Genomic DNA, 25,891 nt, shown 5'->3' on the forward strand with positions numbered 1-25,891 from the left:
TGTGTGTGTGATGGTACCAGATGTAACCAAAGGCCTTGTCATGAGAGGCACTGAGCCACAACTCCAGTCATCAATAAATGAAAGTGAAAAAAAATTAAGGCTGGGTCCCTCTGTTGTAGCCTGGGCTGTCCTGGAACTCTGCAGACCAGGCTGGCCTTGAACTTACTGCCTCTGCCTCTTGACTGCTAGAAGAATTAAAGGTGTACAAAACCATGCCCAGCAATTAAAAAAATGTGAAGGCATTAAGTCATTTGAAATTTGAAGAATACAGCCTGACTTCACACAAGTCACATCTGGACTGTTTTTTTTTTTTTTTTTTTCCCTTTTGGTAGAATTTTTGTTTCTTGGCAGTATTCTCCAATCCCTGTTCACCTTCGACGCCTGGGAATCCAGATTGACTTCTTAACTTGGGAGTATGCCCCCGTCCCCAAAAGGGGCCCAAATTTGATCTCCATTTTGACGAGGCCCGCTTGTCTGGGGAGAATACCCCACTCTACTCATAATATTCTGTAAAATTTAGGCAAAAAGGGCTTGCTCTGGGTCCAGAGCTTTAGGGGAATCCTTCCTACCTTGTCTTTTCTCTGGCTGTGTCCTACTTAACTAACGAAGATTCCATAGGCTAAGGAGACAGGGCCACCCAGAACTAACCCACTACTCCATTCTCTGAGTATTAAAACTCAATACCAACTACACTGCCTATGGCAAAGAGGCATCTTTAAATCTTAAAGATTGTTAGGACCCTTTTTTTTTTCAATTAAAAATTAGATTGTGGGTGTGGTGGCACACATACATAGTTCCAACACTTTGGAGGTAGAAGGGAAGACTATCAAGTCATATATGGCCACCCTTGCCTATGTATATAGGGAGTTCAAATCACCTGGGCTACCTTGTTCTTGAGACCTTGTCTTAAGAAACAAAACCAGGGATGGAGAGTTGGCTCAGCAGTTAAGAGCACCTACTGTTCTTCCAGAGGTTCTGAGTTCAATTCCTAGCAACCACATGGTGGCTCACAACTATCTGTAATGGGATCTGGTGTCCTCCACTCTCGTGAAGTGGGCAATGGTGGAGTACTCATATGCATAACATAAATAAATAAATCTTAAAAAAATAACATTAAAAACAAAAAACAAAAAACAGCACTGAGTTCCTGAGTTCAGTTCCCAGCAACCACATGGTGGCTCACAGCCATCAATATAATGGGATCCAATGTACTCTTCTGGTGTGCCTGAAGACAGTGACAGTGTACTCAGACATAAATAAATCTTAAAAAACAAAACAAAAAGCTTAGATCTAACTTGGCCACTCACCCCTGTTACCGGCAGCTCCTAGAAAGGCCCTGCATTTGCGTCTAGCCTTTGGTAGGCAGAACCAGGACAGTCCTCATCCTTCATCACCCACTCCAGGGGTCACCAGTGTGCATTCCGTGGCTCCACAGAGAGGGGAGATGAGCGAGTGCAAGTAGAAATCGAAGCCCAGCCAGCTTTGGGCCTCCAAACAGGAAAAGGTTGGAACTGAGAAGCAGGCCTTGGGTGAGTACGGCAACTGTCCGGCTTAGGAGTGAGATGGAGCCCAGCGACGTGCCAACACTAAAGAGATCTCTGACCAACAAAAAGAGATCAAAACAAGGGCCCTGCCAAGACCTGGAAATCCACTTCAGCTCCAGAGAGAAGACGAAGGGAACACTTCCAAAACTAGAGGCGTTAGAAGAAACTAACTCACTGTAGTTCAAGGCGAAGGAGCAGGAGAAACCGGCCATCCCTCGCCGCCCCGCCCCCCCCCCCCCCCCGCGCTGCCCCTCCTCGCCCGCCTGCTCCCGGCCCCGCCTACCACGGCCCCTCCCCTCCCATTTACTCTTCCCCAACCAGTAGCCCGGGCTCTGCTGCCGCCTCGACTGCCGCCGCGAGGGGGAATAGTTTTCCTCCAGCCTTAATCCCAGCGCCTTTCCTACCCACGCGCACTTTTGTCCTTTCCCAGACGAGGTTAACGTCTGGTCTCGCACAGCTGTGCCTCCTGAGCCCCTCCTGGAGACATTGTTCTCTGTGCTCCCCCTTTGCTCTGCTCTGTTCTTCTTAAGGGCTTCAAACCGTATCTCCGTTCTTACAGTTCTTACAAGGTCTGAACTGGCATCTGCAGCAGGCTGGACAGGGCAGATAATGCTTAGATCCCAGGGTGTCTCTGGCTAAACTGTCACCAGCTGGAGCGCTGAGCCACTTCCGCCCCACCTTACCTAGTGCCTTATACTAGGCAGGTCCTTTGGGGTAGAGGAAGAAGGACCCATTGGGGCCTAGCCATCTTCCCTTCACTCAGGGATGTTGGCAGATATTACCCATCATCCAATTGAGGTCCTGTTTCCTGTGACAGCCGCCCAAGGCATGCTGGGACATTTTTCCACCCCCACTTCGGTGCTGCTGCACTGCTTCCCTTCATCCAGTGGGATACTCATAGTTAGAAGCTAGCCCTACCCCACCTCCTCCTCCCCACCTCCCCAGATTCATAGTCCTTTTTTTTCATTCTCTCACAAACTAGTCCCGGACAAACGGTGCTGTTTTTCCTTCAGTGTTCACACTTAGACACCAACCACTCCTGCTGCTACCAGCACTAAACATTCATCTTCAACCGTCTGGCTCTGTCTGCATTCCCTTCCTCAAGGTATTCTGTGGGGAAGGGGGACCCCAGCACAATGGGCTGCATTACCCCAACCTCCTTGGTTTAAGGGAAGGTGGGACCCTCCCCACTTTACACTGCCACAGAGCGAGCCAGAGGGTAGATGCTGATAGCCAGGGGTGTAGGGGCCACCTTCTCCCTTTGTTCTGTTCTGAGGACATGGCTGTTTGTCCCAGTCTGGAAAAAAAAAATCGGTTTTTTTTCTTTCCTCCTCCTAACATCTCTCTGTGTGTTAGAGGAATGCCTGTTTAACAGGTGCCCCCACTTCTGCATCTGCCACCAATAACTGCCATTAACCTTAAGGCACATTTCCCCAGGTCTTTTTATTTTTATCTTTTCAAAATGTATTTTATGTGTATGAGTGGTTTATCTGCATGTGTGTCTATGCACTGCGTGCGTGGTGCCCAAGGAGGTCAGAAGAGGACATCAGACCCTCTAGAGCAGCAGTTGTAGCTGGTTGTGGGTTGCCATCTAGGGCGGTAGGAACTGAATGCAAGTCCTCTGTGGGAGCTCTTACCTGCTGAACCATCTCTCCAACCCTCCTAGGCCCTTTTCAAGGCACGTGCCAACACACTTCGTATCGTTAACAGATATGCTTTTGCATTAGGTTCCTGCAGTTCCCCAGTGGCTCTTTTTCCAGGACTACATCCAGTCTCTTGTGTTTCTTTTTTTCTGTTCCTTAAAAGTATCTATGTCCTAAGCTTATCAGTGCCCAGATTTCCAGGGACTTGAGTTTTATTTCCAGCTGAGTGGTTGTCTTGTTTCATGACCCTGTCCCTCCATGCTCCCTTTTCTGGAGAATTCTGGAGAAGTTTCTGCCATTTCCCTTAGTTTCCCTTTCGAGTTGTCAAGACCCCACTGGGGAGGACCTTGGCCAGCCTCCCTCCTTTTTCATGTGCCGACGCCCTTCTTACCATTCAGCCTCCAGAGCCAGATACGGAAGGGTCTCGCGTTCTCCTTGGTTTTGTTTCTCACTCTTTTCTCTTCACACCCCCTCTCTCCCTGATGCCTCCTAGGAGCCCTGGAGTCCAGGGCCCACACGGCTTACTTGTTAGGCCCGAGGGTTTGGCGTTCTCTTCTTCCCGGCTCTCTATTCTGCTCTCTGAGAGTGCCTTCCAACTCTCATCAGATCTGGGGACCCGGCATGTCTGGTGCCCCAATATTGTGACCTCTCTCTAGAAACATGCCCTTGATGTGAAAGAGCTTTCTCCATGTGTTCTCACTGATCTCACTGGAGAAGGTCCTGTCCCCGAGGGCCCTGGTGAGGTTTTGGGAGGGCATATGCAGTGGACGGTCATGCCTCCACTCTAGATGTGTGTCTGCCTCTGGATCTGCCTCTCTCAATAGTGAGTGGCTTTTGGGACCACCACATGGCTTGAGAAGCCCCTGAATGCTACAGATTCTGGATTTAAGCTAGGAGTGAACCTGAGAATCTTCATGGCTTCAGTGGGCCAGTTTCTTCTCATCAATTCAGGAAGGCTCCACTGTAAACTTATGGAAGGTCTCTGAGGGAAAGGGGATGCTCATGAAATACTAGGAGTAGCTGTGGACAAGGGCCCACCATCCTCTCCTTTTTTCTTTTCTTTTCTTTTTCTTTTTCTTTTCTTTTCTTTCTTTCTTTTTTTTTTTTTTTTGGACAGGGTTTCTTTGTAGACCAGGCTGGCCTCGAACTCAGAAATCCGCTTGCCTTTGCTTCCCAGAGTGCTGGGATTACAGGCGTGCGCCACCACCACCCAGCATCCTCTCCTTTGACCATTTCCAACTTTCTGTGCTTGGCTAGGTCAGGTCTGTGGACTTGTGTTAAAACAATTGTGATTATCCATTTTAGGCCAAGACTAATAATGTCTGCTGAGGAGTCAGGAGAGAGCCCTCAACCTCAAAAGGTAAGAATGGAACAGAGCGAGTGAAGGGACCACATTTGGGAGCCACAGGAATGTCACCAGTCCACTGGCTTCCAGAATGTTTCCAGCATAGGTCTGCTAGCTTCTGTACCAGGCTTGCAAACTTAGATATCGGACCAAGTAGTAACTTGGCAGGTTCCTCTTCCTGCCTCCCTCTCCACCCCCCATATTAAGGATGGAGTCCAGGCCTTGAGTAAGCAAGGCAAGGGTTGTAATACTGATGGATAACTCCAGGCCTACTGCTTTGTTTTTTTTTTTGTTTCTTTCTTTGTTTTTTGTTTTTGTTTTTTTGTTGTTGTTTGACTTTTTTTTTTTTAATGTAGTGTGTCACTGTACATCTCTGGCTGGCCTGTAACTCACTATGTAGAATAGGCTGGCCTCAAACTCACACAGATCTGCCTGCCTCTGCCTTCAGAGTGCTGGGATTAAGGGTACACAAAGTTAGGGTTTCATTAGAAGCCCAGGCTGGCCTCCTATCTGGAGGCCCTGCCTCAGCCTCCCAGGTTCTGGCTGGGATTTCAGGTGTGGTTTTCAGAGTCACACATTTGGTTGGCTTCTGTAAGAGTACAGCATGGGCCAGATGCCACACACGTGAGCACATCAACTCACAGTCTGTTCATGGCCCATACTTAATTTTGCCCAGCAGAGTGGCAATACTGGTGAGGTGGATTATATACGTTGTTATCAAGCCAGCGTAATCTGTTCAGTGCGTGGGACCAGGTAATGTAGAGATAATGCAAATTATGATGAAGTTAACTGAATGTGTCTCTCACCTTCCTAAGTCTCATTGAGATGTCACGAGAGCCATCATTTATTGTGAAGCCACTTTCCTGGGCTTCATGTGGCTTTGTGTGTCATTTAGGTCTTCAAAACTCTGCAGGCAGGTGCCGTGGATTTCTGTTTTTTTTTTTTTTTTTTTTAGGTGGAGAAATCTGTGGCTTAGAGGCGATGAGAAATGCCCTAGATAGGATAGCTTGTAAGTGGGAGAGCCGGGTGTGATTCTAACCCAGCGCTCAGGACTCTGCAGTCGTGGCTTCCTCTCATGCCTGCTGTCTACGCATATAGATGGGAGACAGGGCAGAGTAGCAGAAATGATCAGCCCGGGGAATGTTTGGTGGTAGTGATGGCTTTCAAGCGAATGTTAGGACTGAGCTCCTCGGAGACGGTGCTGGCCTAGTGGGGATTAGCTGTGAGGAGTGCTGTACAAAGCACTCAGTGTGAGAAGTAGAAAACGTGTTCTGTTGGACTGGTGGGGTGCGGTTGGTGTGCGTGGGACACGGCACGGCGTGTGCCTCGGGAGGATGAAGCAAAGCTAGGTTGTGAAGGGCTCTGGATGCTAAACTTAGGAAGGGGAAGTGGAGTGAGCAGCCGTGAAGTGTGTCAGAGCGAGGCAAAGTCAGGACCACAGGGACTGGGAGATGGCGACCATGAAGAATGAACAAGAGGAACATAAGAAGGGGCGGGGAGGAAAGGGAAGGGCCGAGGCAGTACTGCTGTTCCTAACCGGCCTGGGGTGGATGCTAGCTGTCGAGTCTTCGGGCTCTGTGAGGCAGGATTGATTCTTTGCTTTGTCCCTTGTTGGACCCAAAGTGCCTGGGGTTCAGTAAACATGTGTAGATGGTGAGGGAGTTAGTGGACACTCATGAGAGCCCAGGCATGTTTGCACCTTTGGTGGAGCTGAAGTCCATTAGCGAGTTCTAAGCTAGACGGGATGGTATACTGCTGAAATCTCAGCATTTGGCAGGTCAAGGCAGGAGGATCTCAAGGCCAGCTTGGGCTGCCTGGTGAGATTGTCTCAATAAACCAAACAAACAAAAAGTTAAAAAACAAAACAAAAAAATGAGCCCATATTCTTTAACATTGCTGACCCAAACAGCATCCTTCAGAGGACAGTGGTTACCTCCCCGGCACCACAAGAAGGACTTTAAACCTTATTGCTTTCAGCAGCGAGCGACATTGTCCACTTAGCTGCTTAACGGTTCCCCTTGGATAAGATGTTCTGACACAACACACATTTGGCTCCGAGAACTCAGTTCTTGTGGTCATATTTGTCCCAGATGGCCCAACCAGGTGGATCTCAGCACAAGGAGACTTCCAGATCCTTTCCAGTGACAAATTCCGTCAGCCAGAGCAGTGGAATCCACCAAAGCGCTCAGCAGTTTTCCGAGATGCCCTTGGCTGATCTACAGAAGGTGTTTGAGAAGGAGGCAGACGAGAATGGAGGTACAGTCATGCCAAAGGATGGCTTCTGTGACTCCTGCCTGGGTACCAGGGATGTGTGGAGGGTTCAGGCCTGGTGCATTTTTTTTAAAAGAATCATTTTATTTACTTTATGCATATGTGTACTCTATCTGCATGTACACCTTCCTGCCAGAAGGGGCCATCAGATCCCATTACAGATGGTTGTAAGCCACCATGTGGTTGCTAGAATTTGAACTCAGGACCTTCAGAAGAGCAGTCAGTGCTCTTAACCGCTGAGCCATCTTCCAGCCTGACCTGGTGTATTTTTATGTCTGGTGTCTTGTTTAAAACTTGTGTCTGACCAGGAAGTGGTGGTGCATGCCTTTAATTCCAGCACTTGGGAGGCAGAGGCAGGTGGATTTCTGAGTTCCAGGCCAGCCTGGTCTACAGAGTGAGTTCCAGGACAGCCAGGGCTACACAGAGAAACTCTGTCTCGAAAAAACAAACAAACAAACAAACAAACAAAAACTTGTGTCTGGGTAAGTTGTGCAAGGATAGTAAAGGCTCTTTGGGGATCTAAGACTTTTTTTTAAGATCCTGCTAGTCCAGATACCCAAGTCTTCCATGCAGCATTTTGCTGTGTTTCTTCTAAGCATTCTCAGTCTGTAGTTTGTTACCCATTTCTGTGTGACAGCAGCCCCATGATCTCAGTGGCTTAATTCAACATATTTTTGTGACCCCCTAGTTTCCTTGAGTCTTGATCAAGGTCAGGGCTGAGCTGCCTTCCTGGTCAGGACCTCAAAAAGCTGCAGTTCCATTGTCAGCTGGGGCTATGGTGTCGTCTGGGGCTTGACTGGGGAAGGACTTCCTTCTAAGCCTACATGCACTCTTCCAGAATTCAGATCCTTGAAACTGTGGTGTGGTGACCTTTCATTTCTTTCTGACTATTGCAAGGAAGTTGCCCTCAGCTCCCAGAAGCCATCCCACAGTGGCTGACATGTGGGATTTGCTAACATAGCAGCTGACAAGGCTTTAGCCAAACGTAGAGAAACACTCACAGGAGTCACAATCGTGTGACCATGGGGCTGTAGGCAATGGCGTGATGCCCTGTTGTCTAAGAGCAAGTCAGAGGTCTCATCCTAAGGAGAAGGGGAGCGCAGGAGGGTGTGAGCAGCAGGACCTGCCCATCCTGGGGGAGGAGTCTCTGTGAGTATCTCTGAATCTTACTGTTCAGACACTAATTTGGAGTAGAACATCTGAGCTGAGGAAGCATGTCACACCCAATCAAGCAAACACTAGCTCAGCTTCCCTTACCCAGATGTGCTCAGAACACAGTCCGTAGCATCTGGTTGGGTGAAACCAGCTAAAATAAAGTGTGAGGTATCTCGTGAAGGCAAGAAACAGCGATGAAATGGGTTTGCATGCACACCACTGTCAAGTGGAACAGCCCTGAGCTGGGGACTGCGTGTTATTACAGGCCTTTCTTTTCCACTTCCTTTATATCCGAAGGACTTGGCATGGTGCCTCCGAGCCTGCCGGACAAGCCTTGCTAATGTAATGGGTCTAAGTCTTTGGAGCTATCCCTCCGTTTGGCTTATTTACATTGCATGGGCTATAAATGATGCTTTGAGGATACCCTCTGCATGCCAGACCTTCTCCCTCCTGGCAGCTTGATTTCTGCCCTTTGGAATGATACTCCTGAAAGTCAAATAGGAGTAAAGGCATCTTCAGAGTTGAGTTGCTAGGCTGTGGATGTTAGAGTCTATCCCCTCTCCTGTTCATTTGACTTTCACAGCTACACTATAGTGTTTGGAGAGAGACAGAGTGAGTCAGAAGAGACCCAGAGAGAGGAGATAGAGAGAGACAGAGACCCAGAGAGACAGAAAGTGTAATGTGCCCATGGCAGGGCTGGAAGCTGACTTCAGGATGTCTTCTGTGGCTTTTCCCTTATTTGTTTGAGACAAGGTCTCTTCACCAGTTCTGAGGCTTGTTGCTTTGGCAAGGCTGGTGGGCAGCAAGCCCTTAGGATCCGGCAGTCCTTGTCATGCCCAGGACTGGGTTACAGGCATATGCTGCCACGTGTGGCTTTGAACGTAGGTCCCTGGGATTGAACTCTCATCCTCACCCTCACCCTTTCGTCCCTTTCATCAGGGGTAAAGCTAAAGGCAAGCGCTTTACCCCTGAACTGACTTCCTAGCCCGAGCTTTTTAAAAAAGAAAAGAGAAAAAGGAAAGAAAAAGAAAAAATATTTAGTCATGGTGTTAGTTTGGGGAAGGACAATTCCCTCTGCATTGATGGAAAGTTAGAAAATCAGAAAACCAGTCTGGCTTTTCTGTTTAGACACCTTCAGCAAGACTATCGAGAGCGTCATTTCCCAGGCACCTGAATACCAGTCCTGGGGGCAGAGAGGAGGCCATGTCAGTGCCTTCCCATTCACCGTGTGTCCTCCAAGCCAGGGAGTTCTCGCAGCATGGGAGGCCCTCCTTCCCCGCTCCTGAGGCTTTGTGAGGGCAGAGGCAGTCCTGCTTCACCTGTCTTCCCTGAAAGGCCTGCAGTGCTCCTAAGCTGCCCTTGTCCCCATCCGGGCACAGAAGGTCGGTGGCACACCACTCACGACACGTAAGCCTCTTGGCTCCAGCTTTACGTCCCTGAGATGGGCGTTGCTCCCGGCAGGTCCATGTTGCTCAGGCTTTTGTTTGAGCCGCAGTCTCGTATGACAGGGACAGTGGCACCATGGTGGGGAAGCCTGAGAGCTGTGGGGACAGATGCTGACATTCCTATCTGTCACTACCAACCTACTGGTTGTGTGACCATGGGCAGGCAGCCTCGGTTTCCTCAGAGCCCCGCTTGCGTTGCCAGCATTCATAGGGTGCAGAGGGCAGAACTGTCACTTCCTGATACCCAGAGAAACCCTTGGGCTAGTGTTTGTTGAGTGGCTTGAACTTCCTGTGCAAAGGCCCTGTGGTGGGCACAGAGAGGTCCTTATGGCCGGAGCAGAGTACGAAGGATGTGGTAGGTGATGATGCTTGCTGGGAGGATCCAGATGCTGCAGGGCCCTCCCGCCATGGCGAGGGTTCCAGTATTTGAAAGGGTTTTAGAAGTAATTTTAAAAAAAAAGATTTATTTTATGTATAGGAATACACTGTAGTTATCTTCAGACACACCAGAAGAGGATCCCATTACAGATGGTGTGAGCCACCATGTGGTTGCTGGGAATTGAACTCAGGACCTCTGGAAGAGCAGTCAGTGCTCTTAACTGCTGAGCCATCTCTCCAGCCCCTAGACATGATTTTTGAAGACAATAAGTATATATATATATAAAACTAGGCTGGGCAGTGGTGGCGCATGCCTGTAATCCCAGCATTCTGGGAGGCAGAGGCTGGTGGATTTCTGAGTTTGAGGCCAGCCTGGTCTACAGAGTGAGTTCCAGGACAGCCAGGGCTATACCGAGAAACCCTGTCTCAAAAAAACCAAAAATCCAAAAACCAAAACCAAAACCAAAAACAACAACAACAACAAAAAACTAGATGGGGCCAATTGATACCTTTGCAAATAGATTTCCTTCTAGCTCTAGAGGCCAGCGGCTCAGGGAGAAAGTGTTATGCTTGTCTTACCTGCTTCCTTTCCCCCATCTCTTTCTCTAGGCAAAGGCTGCTGCTGCTGCTGCTGCTGTGATGATGATGATGATGACTTTTTTGAAACAGGGTCTTATGTAGCCCAGGCTGGCCTTGAACTTGTTGTGTAGCCCAGGTTGGCCTTGAATTCCAAACTTCCTGCCTGTGCCCCCCACATGCTGGACTTACAGGCATACGCCATCATATCTGACTAAAAGTTTTTGTTTTCCAAAATTGCTTTCAAAAGCTGTACTTAACGGGCTGGGGAACAAGCTTAGTGCTTGAGCCCCCGACAGCGTTGTTTGAGGCCCTAGGTCCATTCAGGTCTATGGCTCCAAGCTGCTCTCTCTCTCTCCCTCCCTGTGTAGCAGTTGCTGCTCTTCGTTGGCTACTGCCCTGTTCTGTGGAGAGCTGTTTCTTTGGGCTGTATCCCTTGATTAGAAGTGGGTCCTGGTCTTTTGAGAACCTCTGTCTACCCCTCCCTCCTGCTCTGGGGTAGACACAGTGGCAGGTGTTCATGAGGAGTGACTGTGTGTGGGCAAAGATGATGGGGTGACTGCAGAAGCATCAGGAGTCAGCAGGCCTGTGCTAGGGTGGGTGCTGGAGTCTTGAAGGAAGAGAGCGAACAGGGTTAAGCTCATCACTGATGTACGGGGTTGGGGGAGGGGCTGCCTCCTAAGGTAACCCGCTTCTGGCTGGAGTTCTCATGCCTGCTTCCCTTGAGGGATCCAACTGACAATCCCAAGCAGGTGGCAGTAGTGTCTGGAGTGAGGTGCCTGCGGCCTGTGGCCCGTGAGGGCCGTGCACTTGTACCTAAGCACTGCTGCTCTTCTCTCTCGAAGCCCTGAAGAAGGAAGGTTTCATCCGGATCATGAAGGGGGTGCTGAGCAGCATGTCAGAGGAGATGCTCGAGGTGTTGTTCCTGAAGGTGGACTCAGACTGCAACGGCTTTGTCACCTGGGTAAGGAGGGTGCCCTGCAGCCTAGCACCTGGGAGAGGCTAGAAAGGCCGGCCTGGCTCTCAGTGGAGCAAGCAGAGGCTTGAAAGTGAGAGGCAGCAGGTATTAGGAAGTCAGCGTGCACTCTGGTACCGGCTGGGGCCTTGCCGGGCGGAAGGAAGCTTGGGGGTCTCTGAATGATCTCCCTTGAGACTTCTGTGAAGTAGGCTCCTTGGCCCCCCACATCGAGACCTTCCCATGAAGCATTTCCACTGAGGTGCAGCTCTCCTGCACTTGAGAGCCTCCCACCCAGTGTAGGGCATTGTCGTCAGTCCCATGATAGATCATGGCTCTTTCTTGTCACTCGGACAGGCCAGCTCATTGCTGGTGAATCCGGAACCGTCAGGGGTTCTAGCACAGCAATGACGCTAACCTTGAAGAACTCACAATGTTAAGGGGAGCACATGGTATTAAGCCTGTAGAAATGTGCCGAGCCTTGCCGGAGAGACTGGATGTGGGGTGACGCTGAGGCACCATGCCCAGCACTCTGTGACTTCCCCTGTTGAAGACTCACAGGATCCGGAACAGGTAGCGGTTGGGAAACTGAGGCACAGAGCCCTTGGGACTGTTGTCCAGTGTTTAGTGTTAGAGAGCTGGCTGTCAACTGAGCCCGTGTTCAGACCCAGGGAGTGTGCCTCAAAGGTCCGTGGGGTAACTGCCAATGAATACCTTCTTGTGATTTGGGTATAGTCTTCCCAGCATTCTTTGTCCATCTACACAATGATTCTTGGCACTTTTTGTTGAACTGAGGGCCTTAGGAATGCTAGGCAAGTATTCCACCACTGAGTTATGTTCTCGCCTTCCCTCCCTCTGTCTCTCCTTTCCTCCCTCCCTTTCTCATTGTGATGAGATGTTTTCCACATTGGTCTCGAACTCTCGGGCTCAGGTGATTCTGTCTAGGCTTTCTGAGTAGCTAGGACTAAGATGTGCCATTATCTCTGCCTCCCGTTTCTTGTTATGGCTTCATATATTTGGACCTTGGCCATGTTTTAGTGAGGCTGGTCACTGGAGGCCAGATTTGCAGATATCTGTAGGGTAGATGTACTCACATAACTGTGGACCCTTAACTCGGTCATGGGCTTGGACAAATCAGACACGGCGCCTCTGCTGGACTATTCTCTGTGTGAAGCAGAGGTGACCAGGAGCTTCCAATGGGTGGTGGCCAGGTGGTGTGGCCGTAGCCAAGGGGTGCTTGGTTGCACACCGTGCTTGTCACATTGAGATTCAAGCACAGGCTGGTTGCTTGGTTCGTTCCTTAGTGAGTGCACAGAGGACAGATTTCAGAGCCACTTAGAGGGGCTGTAGAGGGACACGGGGAGACAGTGTATGCTGGACTTGGGACCCTAAAGGCAAATGGTAAGACTCCCGCCAACGCCTTCTTCCCTGTGCTTTGCCTTTCTGAGACAGCAGAAGTACGTGGATTACATGATGCGGGAGTTCCAGGGCAAGGAGGAGATGCGGAAGAGTCAGTACCGCCTGCGTTTCCACCTCCCCATGACCGTCATCCCCCTGTAAGAGCCTCTTCCCTGCAGCTGGGGGTGTGATGGAAAAGTGCTGCTACTAAGCCTGCAGGGTGCCCCTTCCTCAGTGCATGAGCCACCCTGCTGGCCCAACCAAGGTCCGGGATGGCCTCCTGTCCCTTCAGCTTGCCCTTCACAGTCTGTAGGTGGTCCTGATGACAAAGGTAGGTAGGTAGCTTGTCCCCTTGTCACAGATGAGGGAGGCAAGGCTCAGAGAGGCCAGCCCGATGGCTCGCCCAGGTTAACAGGCAGAAAGAGGTGGGGCTGGTCTTCGTGCTCTTCCCCACCTCTTCTGCACACTGCCCTGTCTCTCTTGCTTCTCTCTTTGGCCAGTGTTGAGCGAATCTGACAATTTCATCCCCAGAGGCACAGATGGCTCACATATGTGCAGCTGGAGTCTCCTGGGAGGAAGCTACTCATGGACTCCCGGCCAGGCTGGGAGAGCCTTGTTGACTGGCCCTCAGGAGAGGGTGGTGGTTGGAATTTAGTGTCCCCATCTGTCTTGTTCTGCCTGAGCTGCTACTCAGTTCCCTTGTGGTCGGTCCCTTTACCCACCGTGTCCCCTGGAGCTTGGGCCTTGGCGGACTTCTGTGGCGGATGACCTACAAGAGAAGATTAGACATTTAATATATTATATAATATGATTTTTACAGTTTTGGGAACCTTCCCAGGGAACTGAAAGTACTAGAACCTGTAAACCCCAAGTGCTTGTATGCTGGGTTTGAGGAAGAGTGGAAAGTTATGGGAAATTTGCTTGTTTACTCTTTGAGATGACATGTAGCCCAGGCTGGCCTCTAACTCCACACGCGGGTTGAACTTTGATCCTTCTACCTCTGATTTTTTGAGTGCTTGGATTATAGGTATGTAGCACGGATATGAGCCAAGCACTCCTCTTACTGAGCTAAATCGCCTCAGGGAAATCAGGGCAAACGAAGGGAGGGGTTGGGCACAGTATCTGGAATTGACTTAGTCAGCCCACCCATCCCGCTCTCCTCTCTGTCCTTGGCCTTTTAGAAGTAAGGTTGTTGCTGAGAGTCGTGGTGCACACCTGTAATCCCAGCATCCAGGTGATAGAAGCAGGAGGACCTGGGTTCAGGGTCACCACCACTACACGATAAGTTGGAGACCAGTGTGGAATAAATGGCACCCTGTTTCAGAACAGAGAAAAGAAAAAAGATTGCCCCCACCTGGGATCTTACAGCCCAAACCAACTGCTTCGCAAACACCTTCAGCTGAAAGTATTCAAGAGTCCAAAGGGCCATGCTTAGTTTCATCAACCTCTTCCTTTCTGTGCTGTGGCCCTGTCTCCCCTGTTGGCATTCCTCTCTCTAATACCCTAAGGACAAGGGCTAGTTTGTTGGTTTGCAGTGGTTCTTAAGCTTTCTAATGTGGTAGCCCTTTAATACACAGCTCTTCATGTTGTGACTCCAACCATAAAATTATTTTCATTGCTACTTCAGAAGTGTAATTTTGTTACTGTTTTGAGTTATACCACAAGTTAAGAACTTCCGGCTCGGAGCTTGCCCCTCTGCGGGCCGGGCTCTTGAGCTGGGCTGCCTGTTGGGCTTTTTCTCCTTTTCTGGAACCACCCTGGGTTGGAGCACCAGCAGCCTAGGGTGTGTGTCTGGGGTTTCGGCTCCTGTGCAGCACAGTTTGGTGAGCCACGTTTGTGGTCTGTCAAAGGAGGCTGTAGGTGGCTGTCCTCAGGGAGCCACACCCAGTGCAGGCTACAGAAGAAAGATCTAGAGGTTGTCTTGGCCTAGGGCAGGCAGGCTAGAGCTTTAGTAGAGAAGGTGGTTTAGTGGAGATCATAGAAGAGTAGCTTGTAAAAGAAAATCATGGTTGGGAGTTAATTGAGGAGTAGCCAATTAAATATGAATAATGAGAGTTTTTATAACTGTAATTTTGACATGAATACTTGGCTTGACGTACTTTCTCCTTCACTGTGCTTTCTGTTTCTTCAGATCTCAAGAATATTTAAAATCTGCAACAACAACAACTAAAAATAAAAAAATCTCAGGACATTTCTTCCTTATTTTCTCTGATATATTTCTACAGCTTACAAACCCAGAGGGCTGTCGGATCTGATGGAGAAAGTAGCCAGAATAGCCAAACAATGTTTAATTAATTTTATGAGAGGGTGCCTCTTAAAATCCAGCTCTCCATTACTGGATCTGAGCTGGACACACCCCCGTACACCACCCTCTTTGGTCCCTTCACTGTCCAGTAAGGAAGAGGCGTAGTCACCACATGGACAAGGAAACAGACTTCCCTAAAATGCCGTTCCCAGAGCTGTATTAGCTTCACGGCTCACGGCTCTAATCCTCACAGTCTTTGGTCCTCATAGAAGGGTCAGAGTTGAAGTGAGAGAGAGCGAGCTGAGAATGTCGGTCTCATTCAGTACAGAAAAAGAAGCCGGTGCCAGGAGACGGGGCACCTGGATCAGGTGGTCCTGCCCTTTCCTTGGTGGACCGGCAGGGAGAAATGAGCTGGAGTTGCATTTCACACTGATGTAGGTTCCCCCTAAGCCTCAGGTCAGCTTATGAAATTTTCAAGCCTTGGAAGATGTCCTGGGGAAGGGCTGAAAGTGCTGGGTTTTAGTTCTCGCTATGCTGGGCCTGGGTGAGAGGCAATTCCCTGTTAAGTGAGATAACCTGCCCTGCCTGGCCCTGATCCAAGATGGGCAGATGAAAATGGAGGAGTGGGTGCCTTAATAGCCAGCCAGCCTTGCTAATATTGGCAGAAAAGCAACCAGTGGCAGGTAGCATTGAGGCTCGCTATGAAGGCTGTAGGGTAAGAGTCTGCAAGGCCAGGCCTGCCCTTGAACTGTCTGCTGTGGTTAATATCCTGGCCATGAAGAGCTCGGTGCATAAGGCCTAACAACTCATTGCCCCTTGGTTTTCTATTGCCTTGATCTACTCTTTACCCTAGAGCAGGAAAGCAATGGCTAGAAAGTGTCATGTCTCAAGTTACCGCCACATGCTATACCCTGGTGGCCACCTGCGGGCTGTTGTTCTTGAGAAAGGAACTGTGGAGATCTCTCTTCTCCATCTCTGCTCGCCCACTACCAAGGGAGGGACCTGGCTGGTCCTTTCTCAGGGTCAGCTTTGGACTCCATCTCATCCCATGTCACAGTTGGTTGGTTTGTTTTGGTGGAACCCAGGGCCCCACATAACCAGGCAAACTACCACTGAGTCACACCTTAGTCTCCATTTGGGGTTTATTTTCTTGTGGCCTTCGTTGATTCAGTTGAAGTCCATCTGGAGAAGGGACAGAGTTCCATGTCCCCTGGAGCGACCTGCAGTTTCTTGCTCTTTGTGTGTGTGTGTGTGTATGTATGTGCACATGCACATGTGTAGCTGTCCCCCACTGACCTCTGACCTACCTCTTCCGTGGCTCTTAGTTCATGCAGATACTTCCGTTTTGAGTCGTATCTGCGCGTTTCTCGCCATCTGCAGGCACCACGGGAGTGAGGTTGTGAAAGTGGCATTTTTAACCCAACGGTTCAAAAAGATGGGGTGTTTCCTGACTGTCACCAAAGATGGGGTCCTGCAGTTCTGGTCCGAGACCTTCTCAATGATGGAATCCTTCCGGGTGAGTAGGACCCTCATGGGGTTGGTGGAGCGCCTCTGCTGTGGCACCCTGAGTGACTTGTCCTGAGCAGCCAGGCCCTCAAGGTCACAGGACTTGGGTCAAGAATGTGGTGGCTTAACCATGGTGTGTGTGTGTGTGTGTGTGTGTGTGTTTGTGTCCCTGGGGAGAGCCTCACACTTGTCATCTGCTAAGCACAGTCCAGCCTGAATGCCCACTAGGCACCCCTAAAACAGTTCATCTAAGTGTCCCCATATCAGTGAGCATTGTCCTCCTGCCTTGGTATCAGGGCCCAGCCTTAGGCATGCTCACACTGTCCCTCAGTCCTGCTGATCGAAATCTTTGTCTGGACCAGACAGGAAGTCATGGTATTTGGGTTGGGGTTAGAATCCTAGCTGTACCACCCACCAGCCATGGGATGCTGGCTGAGACATCTCTAATTCCTCATCTGCCCAGGGAGTCCTGGAGTAGCAGCCCCTCCCGAGGCTGTGCTGCACTTAACAGTGGTATGGGCCGTGGACCAAGTTTGAGTAGGTCGAAGCATTCAGTGAGTGCAGAGGAACCCAGGCCAACATCATCGTGGGCTTTCGGCTGTCAGCTCAAGGCCTAGTGTAGTAAGGAATGGCACATTCAGGCAAATCTGCTATGCATGTGATGCTGTCAGGCTAGCAGAGGATCCTGCAGCAAATAAGGAAAGCCCTGCTTTCTGGAGGGGGGCGACCCCAGCAAGGTTTATGCAGAGCAGCGTCAGGACTGGGAAGGGTTTCACACCTGAGTAGCCACGAGGTGCTTTTCACTTGGCAGGGGGCTGGTCCTTGTGGGAGGAGAGACCTGGATGGGACTAAGGTTTGTGGAGGTTTCATTACTGTTCTCTCTGTCTCTGTCTTTGTCTCTGTCTGTCTGTCTGTCTGTCTCTCTCCCTCTCTCTCTCTCTCTGTGTATGTGTGTGTGTGTGTTGCTGTCTCTGTCTCTGTCTCTGTCTCTGTCTCTCTCTGTGTGTGTGTGTGTGTGTAGTGTTCCTGTGGCATACCCTGTCTTCCTTTTCTCCCCATGTGTATGGAAGGAGGTGTTATTAGCCCAATCCCTTGGCAGTGGCTGCTCTGTGGTTACGTCTGTGCCCCTAAGGAGGCTGCCGAGACAGAGGAAGCCTCCCTGGGAAGTCTTGAGAGTTCTGGAGGTTCTTCCTGGAGGAGCTGGTTTGGGGTTAGATATCGGGAAGGGTGGGGCTCCCAGGTCCATTGGTGAATACCCACTGGGGAACGCTCACTGTCATGCAAATGAGAGGCTTTGGAGGAGGACTTGGCCTTAAGACACTGGGATGGGGCTCAGCAGTTAAGGAGCACTGACTGATCTTCCAGAGGTCCTGAGTATAAATCCCAGCAACCACATGGTGGCTCACAACCATCTGTAATGAGATTGGATGCCCTCTTCTGGTGTGTCTGACGATAGCTACAGTGTACTTACATATAATAAATAAATAAATCTTAAAAAAAAAGACACTGGGATCATGAAAGTTAGAACCATTTTACAGAGGTGGGAACAGCTGGGAGGAGTTTAGCCAAGGCCCTGTTTTTAGTACTGAGATAAGGTTCCATGCCGGGACTGTGCTCGCTTCAGGGTCCTATGTGGCAGAAAAGATCCCTGCCCCCTGTGCACTCTGCTGTCAGCCTTCCACGGCCTGAGCCTCTCTGTTCTCCTGCCAGCTTACCCAGACCAAGCAGTACGGCCACCAGCAGATGTGGGTTATCGATGTGGCATATCTGCACAACATGAACCTCATCGCAGTCGCCTCCACTGAGCTGAAGATAGGTGAGTGAGTCCCCGGGGCTCTCCGGGCCTGCCCTTGGCTTCTAGTGAGCGCTTCAGACCTGTTGGCCGAGCAACAGTGAACACACATGGGAGTCCTCTGGGACTTGAGGCACTGGGGGCCGGTCGCTTGGGTTGGTGCCTGCTTTTGTAGGCAGGTAAGTCAGTGGCTGCTGACTACGGGTACTGAACGGTTCAAATTTTAAACCACAGCCCATGCACGTCTCTCGAGATTGATTCTACCCCTTGCTCCGTGCTGCCTCCAGCCCAGGCCACCTTCAGCTGTCCCCGGCATAACCCTGAAGCCTCTTCTTGCTTAGCACATTTCCTCTGAAGGTCCCTATAGTTACAAATGGACTTTTGAACCTGCAGAAAACCTTTACACCCCTCACCCCAAAAAGCACAGGCTGGAAGATCCTCAGTGTGGCCCAAGGAAGGTCTGGCCCCTGCTGTCCATTGTTTTCTCTGGACCAGACCCTTCCTCCTGTTGTGCTAAGGTTCCTGCGGCCTTCTCTTGCCTCCCCTGATGGGCAGTCAGTTTGAATGCTCTGCCCTACCTCCCACCCCAGAGCTTCCACTTTTCCTTTGAATCATCGCAAGTGTTACTTCCTCCAGAGAGCTTTCCATGACTACCAAGTCGGGCGTCTCTTTAAAAAAAAATCACTCAAGATAAGGTTCTCTCCCTGCCACGCCCCTTCAGAGTGTGATCTTTGTCAGCATGAGTGTTCGATGTCTGCCTTCTCCTCTAGACTGCAGCTTGGACAGTGGGGACTGCATCTGAGTCACTCACATCCATATCTCCGTGCCTGGTGCCACCCCAGAGGCTTAGTGGCAGTGGGTAGGCGGATACAGGGTCCAATTGGTCACATGTTCCAGGTCATCATGGAGAGGGCATTCACGTGTGTACCCACAGCCCATGGTGCAGAGCTAAATAGAAGGATGGAGAGTAGCTGAGACAGCCAGTGCCCAGGTTTCAACCCTGGTCCTGCCACTGGGTAGGGCTGTGACTTTGAGCAGCTCTTTACCTTCGAGGGCCTTAGTGTATCCAGAGGGAACACGGGCCGATGCTCTGTATCTCTAGGGTGAGTGTGGGTCACTGGTTGGCTGTGTGAAACTGTTTGGCATACAATAGGTTCTTTAGTCAAGAGGACGAACTGTGACACATCCAGAAGCAGCCAGTCACAGGCAAAGGCTTAAACAGAGTTTGCCGCTACCCATGATTCCTGGGGGCCCCTCCCTTTACCCTCAACCCCAAGCACCTGGCCCCATGACTTCGTGCCCTCAAGTTCTGCGGACTGAACAGATGTGGTCTGCTCAGGGCATTTGGTCAAGGCTAGGGGCACTGTGAAAGGTACCAGCATGGGCCTTGTCCTGTGTAGCTCAGCCCAGTCAGCCCTGTTCTGTGTCCCATATCCCTTCTTGAGCGGCTGGGTCCTCTAGGAAGCAGACGCTTGAGGGCCTGTCATTCAAACATGGGAGGCTGCTCATTTGACTTACTGAACTGAGGCCAGGCCTGCCAGAAGGATCCAGACTTCCAAGGTGTATGTGTGGGTGTGGCAGGGGGCGTTACCAGGAGCAGCTATGTGTCACGACCCCATGGAAGGTTTTGGGCAGGATGAAAATAATGTTTTCAGAAGATCCAAGCCTGGTAGGCTGGTACCAGACAGTGAGAGATGCGGAGAGCCTGCACAAAGCCACTCTAATCAGTTCTTCCTATGAACCTGCCTGTCATGAGCTTACCTGGTCTCTGATCTGCTTGAGGGAAGGGGCTTCCTACCTCTAGCCCTGATAAGGCACATTGAGTGATATGAAGATGTATCCGGTTTTTATTTACTCTGAATACCTAAAAGGACACACACACACACACACACACACACACACACACACACACACACGGTCGGACTAGCGGAGACCATAAGGACCAGAAGTTGTCTGCTACCCACATAAACAGGGCTCAGCCCTTGTTCCTTTATTTGTGTATCACAGCCATGGTCACTCAGCAAGGTAGAGCCCTGGGCACTGTGTTAGATGCTGAAGATTCCACAGGTGCCCCCCACACATGCTCCGTGCCCCTCACACAGCTCTCAGGCCGGGCCGGGCAGCTCCCAGATTCAAATAAGAGAAATAAACTTGAGGTAAAGATAAAGGTGGTGAGGGAGATTGACAGGCAAACAGCCAGGTGGGAGAATGCCAGCGGGCCTAGCTGAAGTGGGAGAGGCCTTTCTAAGAAGGGGGCCGCGGAGGTGGTCTGGAAGGGTTCTGGGGGTATTCAAGGTGGGCTGTGCAGGACCCAGAAGTGTAAGATTTGATGCATCTACAGTGGTAACAATCTGGTGTGCCTAGAGCCTGGTGGCTGGGCAGGGCCTGCAGACCAGGCATGGGCTGTGGAGGGTCTGACCTTGTAGGACTTTACAGGCTGAGGTTTGCATTGGAGTTTCGTTCTGGCTGCAGCGGGGATCAGAGGACACTTTGCAGTGGGATCTGGCTTGGTTAGCAGCTGCTGCCTTTACCTTTATGGCTGTGGGGGCTGGGGTGGGGTGGGCTACAGAGCCAGAGAGATGGCAGGGAGTTCTGGGAGGTCGCTGCCACCTCCAGATACCTCCCGAGCCTGGATCGTGGCTCTCAGCTCCGTATGTCCCTCTCTTCTCTTTCCCAGAGTTCTTTGATATCAGTGGCTACAAATGTATCCGGGCCTTCACCTTTATTGATCTGGATAGCTGTGCCATGGTCATGGACTATTGGTAAGTCTCGCAGGAGATGGGTACAGCATCATGGCAGCTGCCACATCACTGACCCCAGAGAGGCACCAGGAGAGCTGGTTCTGAGCTCATCGCCATATTGTCCCTGTATTGTCCCTCGATGACTCTCTCCCTACAGTGCAAGTGACTACTTGCGGTCACTCTACTCTTAGAGTCATCTTACTCACCTCCCGCCCCCGCCTCTTTTCTTACCCCATTTCTCAAGTGTTAGCAGAGGCTCACTCTGCTGCACTGAGGTCTCTAGAAAGTAAAAATGGTTGAAACGGAACCTGAATTTTGGTTCAGTGATGATTAGGGTGTGCTTGGCCACTGGGGTTGAGACCCAGACCAAAGCTGGAAGTCTATTAGAACCGCCCTTGTCCCTAAGGTGACAGGACCTTGGCAGAAGGGTCCACAGAAGTGAAGAGTCAATAGCCTAAAAGCCTCAAGCAGCCTGAAAACTCCATGCAGGAAGATCTGATACACTGATACTATCAGTGGGCAGTTAGGAGCAGGGGGTCAGTGGCTAGGGGCCAAGGTGTCACTAGGCCCTCCCGGGAGACTCCTGGCCAGGATGCCAGTGTGATGAGGACCTTCTTTATGAGAGTATAGTTCTGCTGACAAAACTCTTCCTACCCCAAAGCTCCTTTTTCTTCCCCATAAAACCCCATGTACCCAGGGCCTTGGCGCAGTCTCCACTCTCTTGGGGAGGCTGCTGTTGGTTGTTCTGATGAAAGAACAGCCTTCTTCTGCAGAGATCAGTCTCCTCTCTCCTTTAATATGCATTCTCTGTCCTTACCTCTCCCCAGGACCGACTATCACAAAGCCGTGTTCTGCTATGGGGACACCAAGGGCAATGCTGTCATCTTCATCTCTGACAACGTGGCTGGTGGACTGTTCAACCCACAGATCCTCCCCCGGACCTCCAAATGGGGTAGCTAAAAGGCATGGGCAGGGCTCCAGGGAGTGGGTAGATGTGGGCACTAAGTCGGCCACGGTCTCTGAGGCATTCTTGCCTCCTCTCTGAATCTCTGGAGAGGAGGTTCCTTGGAGTTCAGAGGGCGTCCTGCCTCCTGGGGCTGGGGGAATAGTGTGGTGGAGGCAGGAGAATGCCAGAGGGTCTGAGCTGGTGGACAGTCTTTTGAGGTGAGAGCTTTTGCAGTTGAGGATTGAAGGCTGTGTGACTTTCTCATCTCTGGAAAAATGAAGTGCTAGGCTGGGACCTTGGGACGTGCCTCCTGTTCTCTGAGGCCCAGGATAGTAGGTAGCCCTACCTGATAGCTCTGAGAGCAATTCTGCTCTACCTGATTTTGAGCTATCTTTGAATGGGTGAAAGTAGGCTGGGAAGACCACGGTGGGTGTGGTGGAGCCAGGGGACCACCCAGCTCTGCAGCTTTGTGAATAAGCAGTTGTCTGCCGAGCTCTTGATCCGTGCGGTCGCCTCCACCCACGAGGAATGGTGACTGGTTACTGCCCATTAACAGGCTTAGGGAGCTGAAGCTACTTGCACACACCCTGAGGCTGGGGAGTGGCAACTGAGATCTGAAGCTAACCCGTGTGTTCAGAGTCTCCAGTGTCATCACTTGCTGGGATGGTCCCTAAATTGACTGAGGAAGTGTTCAGAGCTTCATAACCAAAGGGTGCAAGGTCAACGGAGGTCACGGGCCTGGGGGCTGCCTTGGAGACTGTATCACATCTAGGATGGAACCTTAGGTGTGGTGTTAGGACTCTAGTTACCCTAGGAGCCCAGACCCCTGCTCCCTTCCATTCCAGAGCAGCCTTTGTTAGGACTAAAGAGGTCTCCAAGGGTCCCCAGACCTTGGCAAGGACCCTGTTAAGCTTGTTTCTTGATATTCAGTATTAAGGAAGGGAAGAGGTAAATACTAGTGCCCTAGTTTTTTTTTTTTTTGTGTGTGTGTGTGTGTGTTTGTATGCGTGCATGCATGCACTGGATATTGATTCTGGAGCCTTCCATATGTCAGACAAGCTTTGTAGCACTGAGGTACACTTCCAGTTAGCACTTCGTCCTTGACCCATCAGTTCCTGGTGGCTGCCATGTCCCTGTCATGTTTGTGCCACCCTGGGAACTAGCTTAGGGGTTGTGGTGGTCTCTTGATGAGTGGTGAATGAACCGAGACGGAGAATTAGGCTGGGGTGTTGGGTGGGACCCCTTCCAGGCCACCTACTAATTGAAGGCTGGGGAAAAAATGTGAAGCCATGGTGAGGGGGTGAACAGAGCTAAGAAGTGTGGACTACCTCTGTGTGACCTGAAGACAGTTGCTTAACCTTTCTGGCCATCAGTCACTTAACTCAAATGCGTGCAGGGACAGCTACACCTAATTTTTGACTCTGCTATAGGGCGTGTCGAATAAGTGTTGGGTACATAAAGTGCCTCCCAGGACCTCCTAGTTTAGTGGGAGAGAGAGGCTGTAGCTCCATTGTTTGGCTGCAGCTTCCATGTTAGCAACCACAAGCAGCATCTTCTCTGGCCCACAACTTTTTTGTGTGTAATCATGTTCGTGTGTGTATGTGTGTGTGTGTGTGTGTATGTGTGTATGTGTTCTCTGGATGCTTATGCATGTGTGTGCAAATGTGTATAGAGACCAGAGCCTAACCACAGGTGTCGTTCCCCAGGGACTGTCCATCTTGTATTTTGAGACAGGATCTCTTAGTAGGATCCCAGGTGGGTTCACCAAGTTCCAGGAGCCCTCCCGTCTCCACCCCTCCAGCTCTGGGAACAAGTGTGCTTTTCATAGGCTCTGAGGATTCAGGTTGGATCCTCCTTGTGTAGCAAGCTCAGCCTTTACACAGATGCCCCACACCCACGCCCTCCAGTGTTTCTTCTCTGTGATCCCTGAGTTGCTTTCAGACCTTAAGCCAAACTGACCAGCATTTCTGACCTCAGCATTTCTGACCTACTTCCTTGAACAGCTGCTGACCCAACAAACGTCCCTTGGACTCATCCATCTCTATCAGCTTGCTCTTCCCGGGGCCCATCAGCTGCTGACTGGGTGCTTTCACAAGGGCAGGGCAGTCGGTGGGTGGGTGGGGTGCACGGCATGTATGACTTGCTCATGATACATGTGTGCACTCTGTACTTCTCGGGACTTTTGCTTTCTGGCCAAGAAGGCCATGTATTCCCAGACACGGTGGCAAGCCCCTCAGCGGATCACTCTCAGAGTGAATACAGCCTGAAGTCTGTGTTCGTTCTCTGGAACTCACTCCTGGGGATCCAACTTGTTCAGATGGCAGCAGCCGAGAGTGTGTAGACCCTGGTCACTGTTGCGCTGTGGACTTGCAGGGAAAGGCTGGGTAGCAGGGGACAGGTGGAGGCACTGGCGAGCTCGTGAAGTTACATGGGGCTCCCAGAAGAGGCTGGTTGGCTGGTGTTCCGGGAATGGAAGATGTCCGTCAGTGAAGATGCCATCTAAGCTGGCAGAGGAGAGGCTGCTAATGAGCATTCTGGTCATTTCCCTGTCAGATCACTGGATCACTGTTTCCTTGAGGAAGCTCTTAAATGAGAAGGCTCCTTTGTATAGAAGCTTCCGAATGAAGGTATGTTGTGTCTTCCCTTAGCCTGTAATTATCCACATACTTAGTCAAAAATAAATGCCCCAAATGGATCTGCCCTCTAGGCCAGCCTCAGCCCTGGGTGTCTTGGTCTTCAAGAACAGAGTGCAGGAAGTGATTGCATCCTGTCCACATATCTCTAGGACAAAGGTGTATGTGTCCCAGGCTAGCTCTGAATGTCACTGCCTTCTTGGCTTCCCCCAGGCAGAGAATGTAACCTTTATCTGGACAGCTGCTGCCTTGCTATTTTATTTGTCTTCCCCACTCTCTTCTGTCCATGCAGTGCTAGCTAATTCAGCAAGCAGAGCAAATCTGCCTTAGAATATAGTTATGCCACCCCAGAGGCTTCTAGTCGTACTTGAAACCATCCCAAGTCTTTAACTTGAGCATCAAACACAACTGATCAAGGCTCTGGCTTGCTCCGTTGTCCGTTCCCGTCCCTCCTCCCTGGAGTCCGGAGTCTCATGTATTCAAGGCTGTCCTTGAACTTGCCATGTATCCAAGGATGACATAGTTGATGAGTTTCTGATCATCTTGCACCCATCTTCCAAGTACTGGTGTTACAGGCACATGTCACCACATTTGTGCTGGGGATTGAACCCGGCTGAGGCTTTGTGCATGCTAGGCAAGCACTCTGCCGACTGAGCCACACCCTCATCTTCTTCTGCCCTCTATTTGCTTTCTTCTCATTTGTGGCTGAGACAGGCTCCCTTGCTTTCCCATGAATTCCCCAAGCCCCCTCCTACCACAGGGCCTTAGCACATGCCGCTTCTTTGGGTTGCAGAGGTCTTCTGCTTGGCTCACCTTTTGCCCCCTTACCTCAGGTCCTAATGCCCTGCTGCTGCCTCTGCTGTTAGCCCTGTCCCCAGAAGAGGTTATCAGTCCCATCTTTGAAGTATCTACCCATTGTCCTTGTCTTGCCATCCTCACCACAGTGACACATCCTCCAGGACAGGGGGCCTGGTGACTTGTGCTTCCTGTTCTGTCTCCAGCTCCTGAACAGCACCCAGGGCCCAGTGACTCTTGGCGCATTTGAGGAACAAATGACACACTTGGAGAACGGGCACGAAACTTCACAGGAAGTGATATTTGCAGTACTCCCCCTCCCCCACTCTCTTTTTTCTGTTTGAGACTGGGGGTTCATGTTTCCAGACTGTGAACACCTGCATTCTACCTCCATCTCTCAAGTGCCGGGGTTGCTGTGTGCACCCCCAAGCCACCTTCCTCCTCTTTTCTTTCTTTCTTTCTTTCTTTCTTTCTTTCTTTCTTTCTTTCTTTCTTTCTTTCTTTCTTTCTTTCTTTCTTTCTT

General features: G+C 50.7%; 1 protein-coding gene across 1 annotated transcript in view; it reads left to right on the forward strand.

Annotated features, from left to right (window-relative positions):
• Positions 1 to 5,992: 5,992 nt before the first annotated feature.
• Positions 5,993 to 25,891, forward strand: part of Efcab8 (EF-hand calcium binding domain 8) — a 63,516-nt gene continuing 43,617 nt past the window's right edge. Inside the window, exons 1-9 of the mRNA XM_052181718.1 lie at positions 5,993 to 6,109; positions 6,623 to 6,788; positions 11,203 to 11,321; positions 12,765 to 12,868; positions 16,336 to 16,471; positions 18,172 to 18,277; positions 20,931 to 21,015; positions 21,822 to 21,946; positions 24,494 to 24,567. Of these exons, the coding sequence (XP_052037678.1) occupies positions 5,993 to 6,109; positions 6,623 to 6,788; positions 11,203 to 11,321; positions 12,765 to 12,868; positions 16,336 to 16,471; positions 18,172 to 18,277; positions 20,931 to 21,015; positions 21,822 to 21,946; positions 24,494 to 24,567 (1,032 nt within the window). The remainder of the gene's footprint in view (positions 6,110 to 6,622; positions 6,789 to 11,202; positions 11,322 to 12,764; positions 12,869 to 16,335; positions 16,472 to 18,171; positions 18,278 to 20,930; positions 21,016 to 21,821; positions 21,947 to 24,493; positions 24,568 to 25,891) is intronic.

This window comes from Apodemus sylvaticus, chromosome 5, assembly GCF_947179515.1.
Source record: "Apodemus sylvaticus chromosome 5, mApoSyl1.1, whole genome shotgun sequence".
In the NCBI taxonomy this organism is placed as follows: Eukaryota; Metazoa; Chordata; class Mammalia; order Rodentia; family Muridae; genus Apodemus; species Apodemus sylvaticus.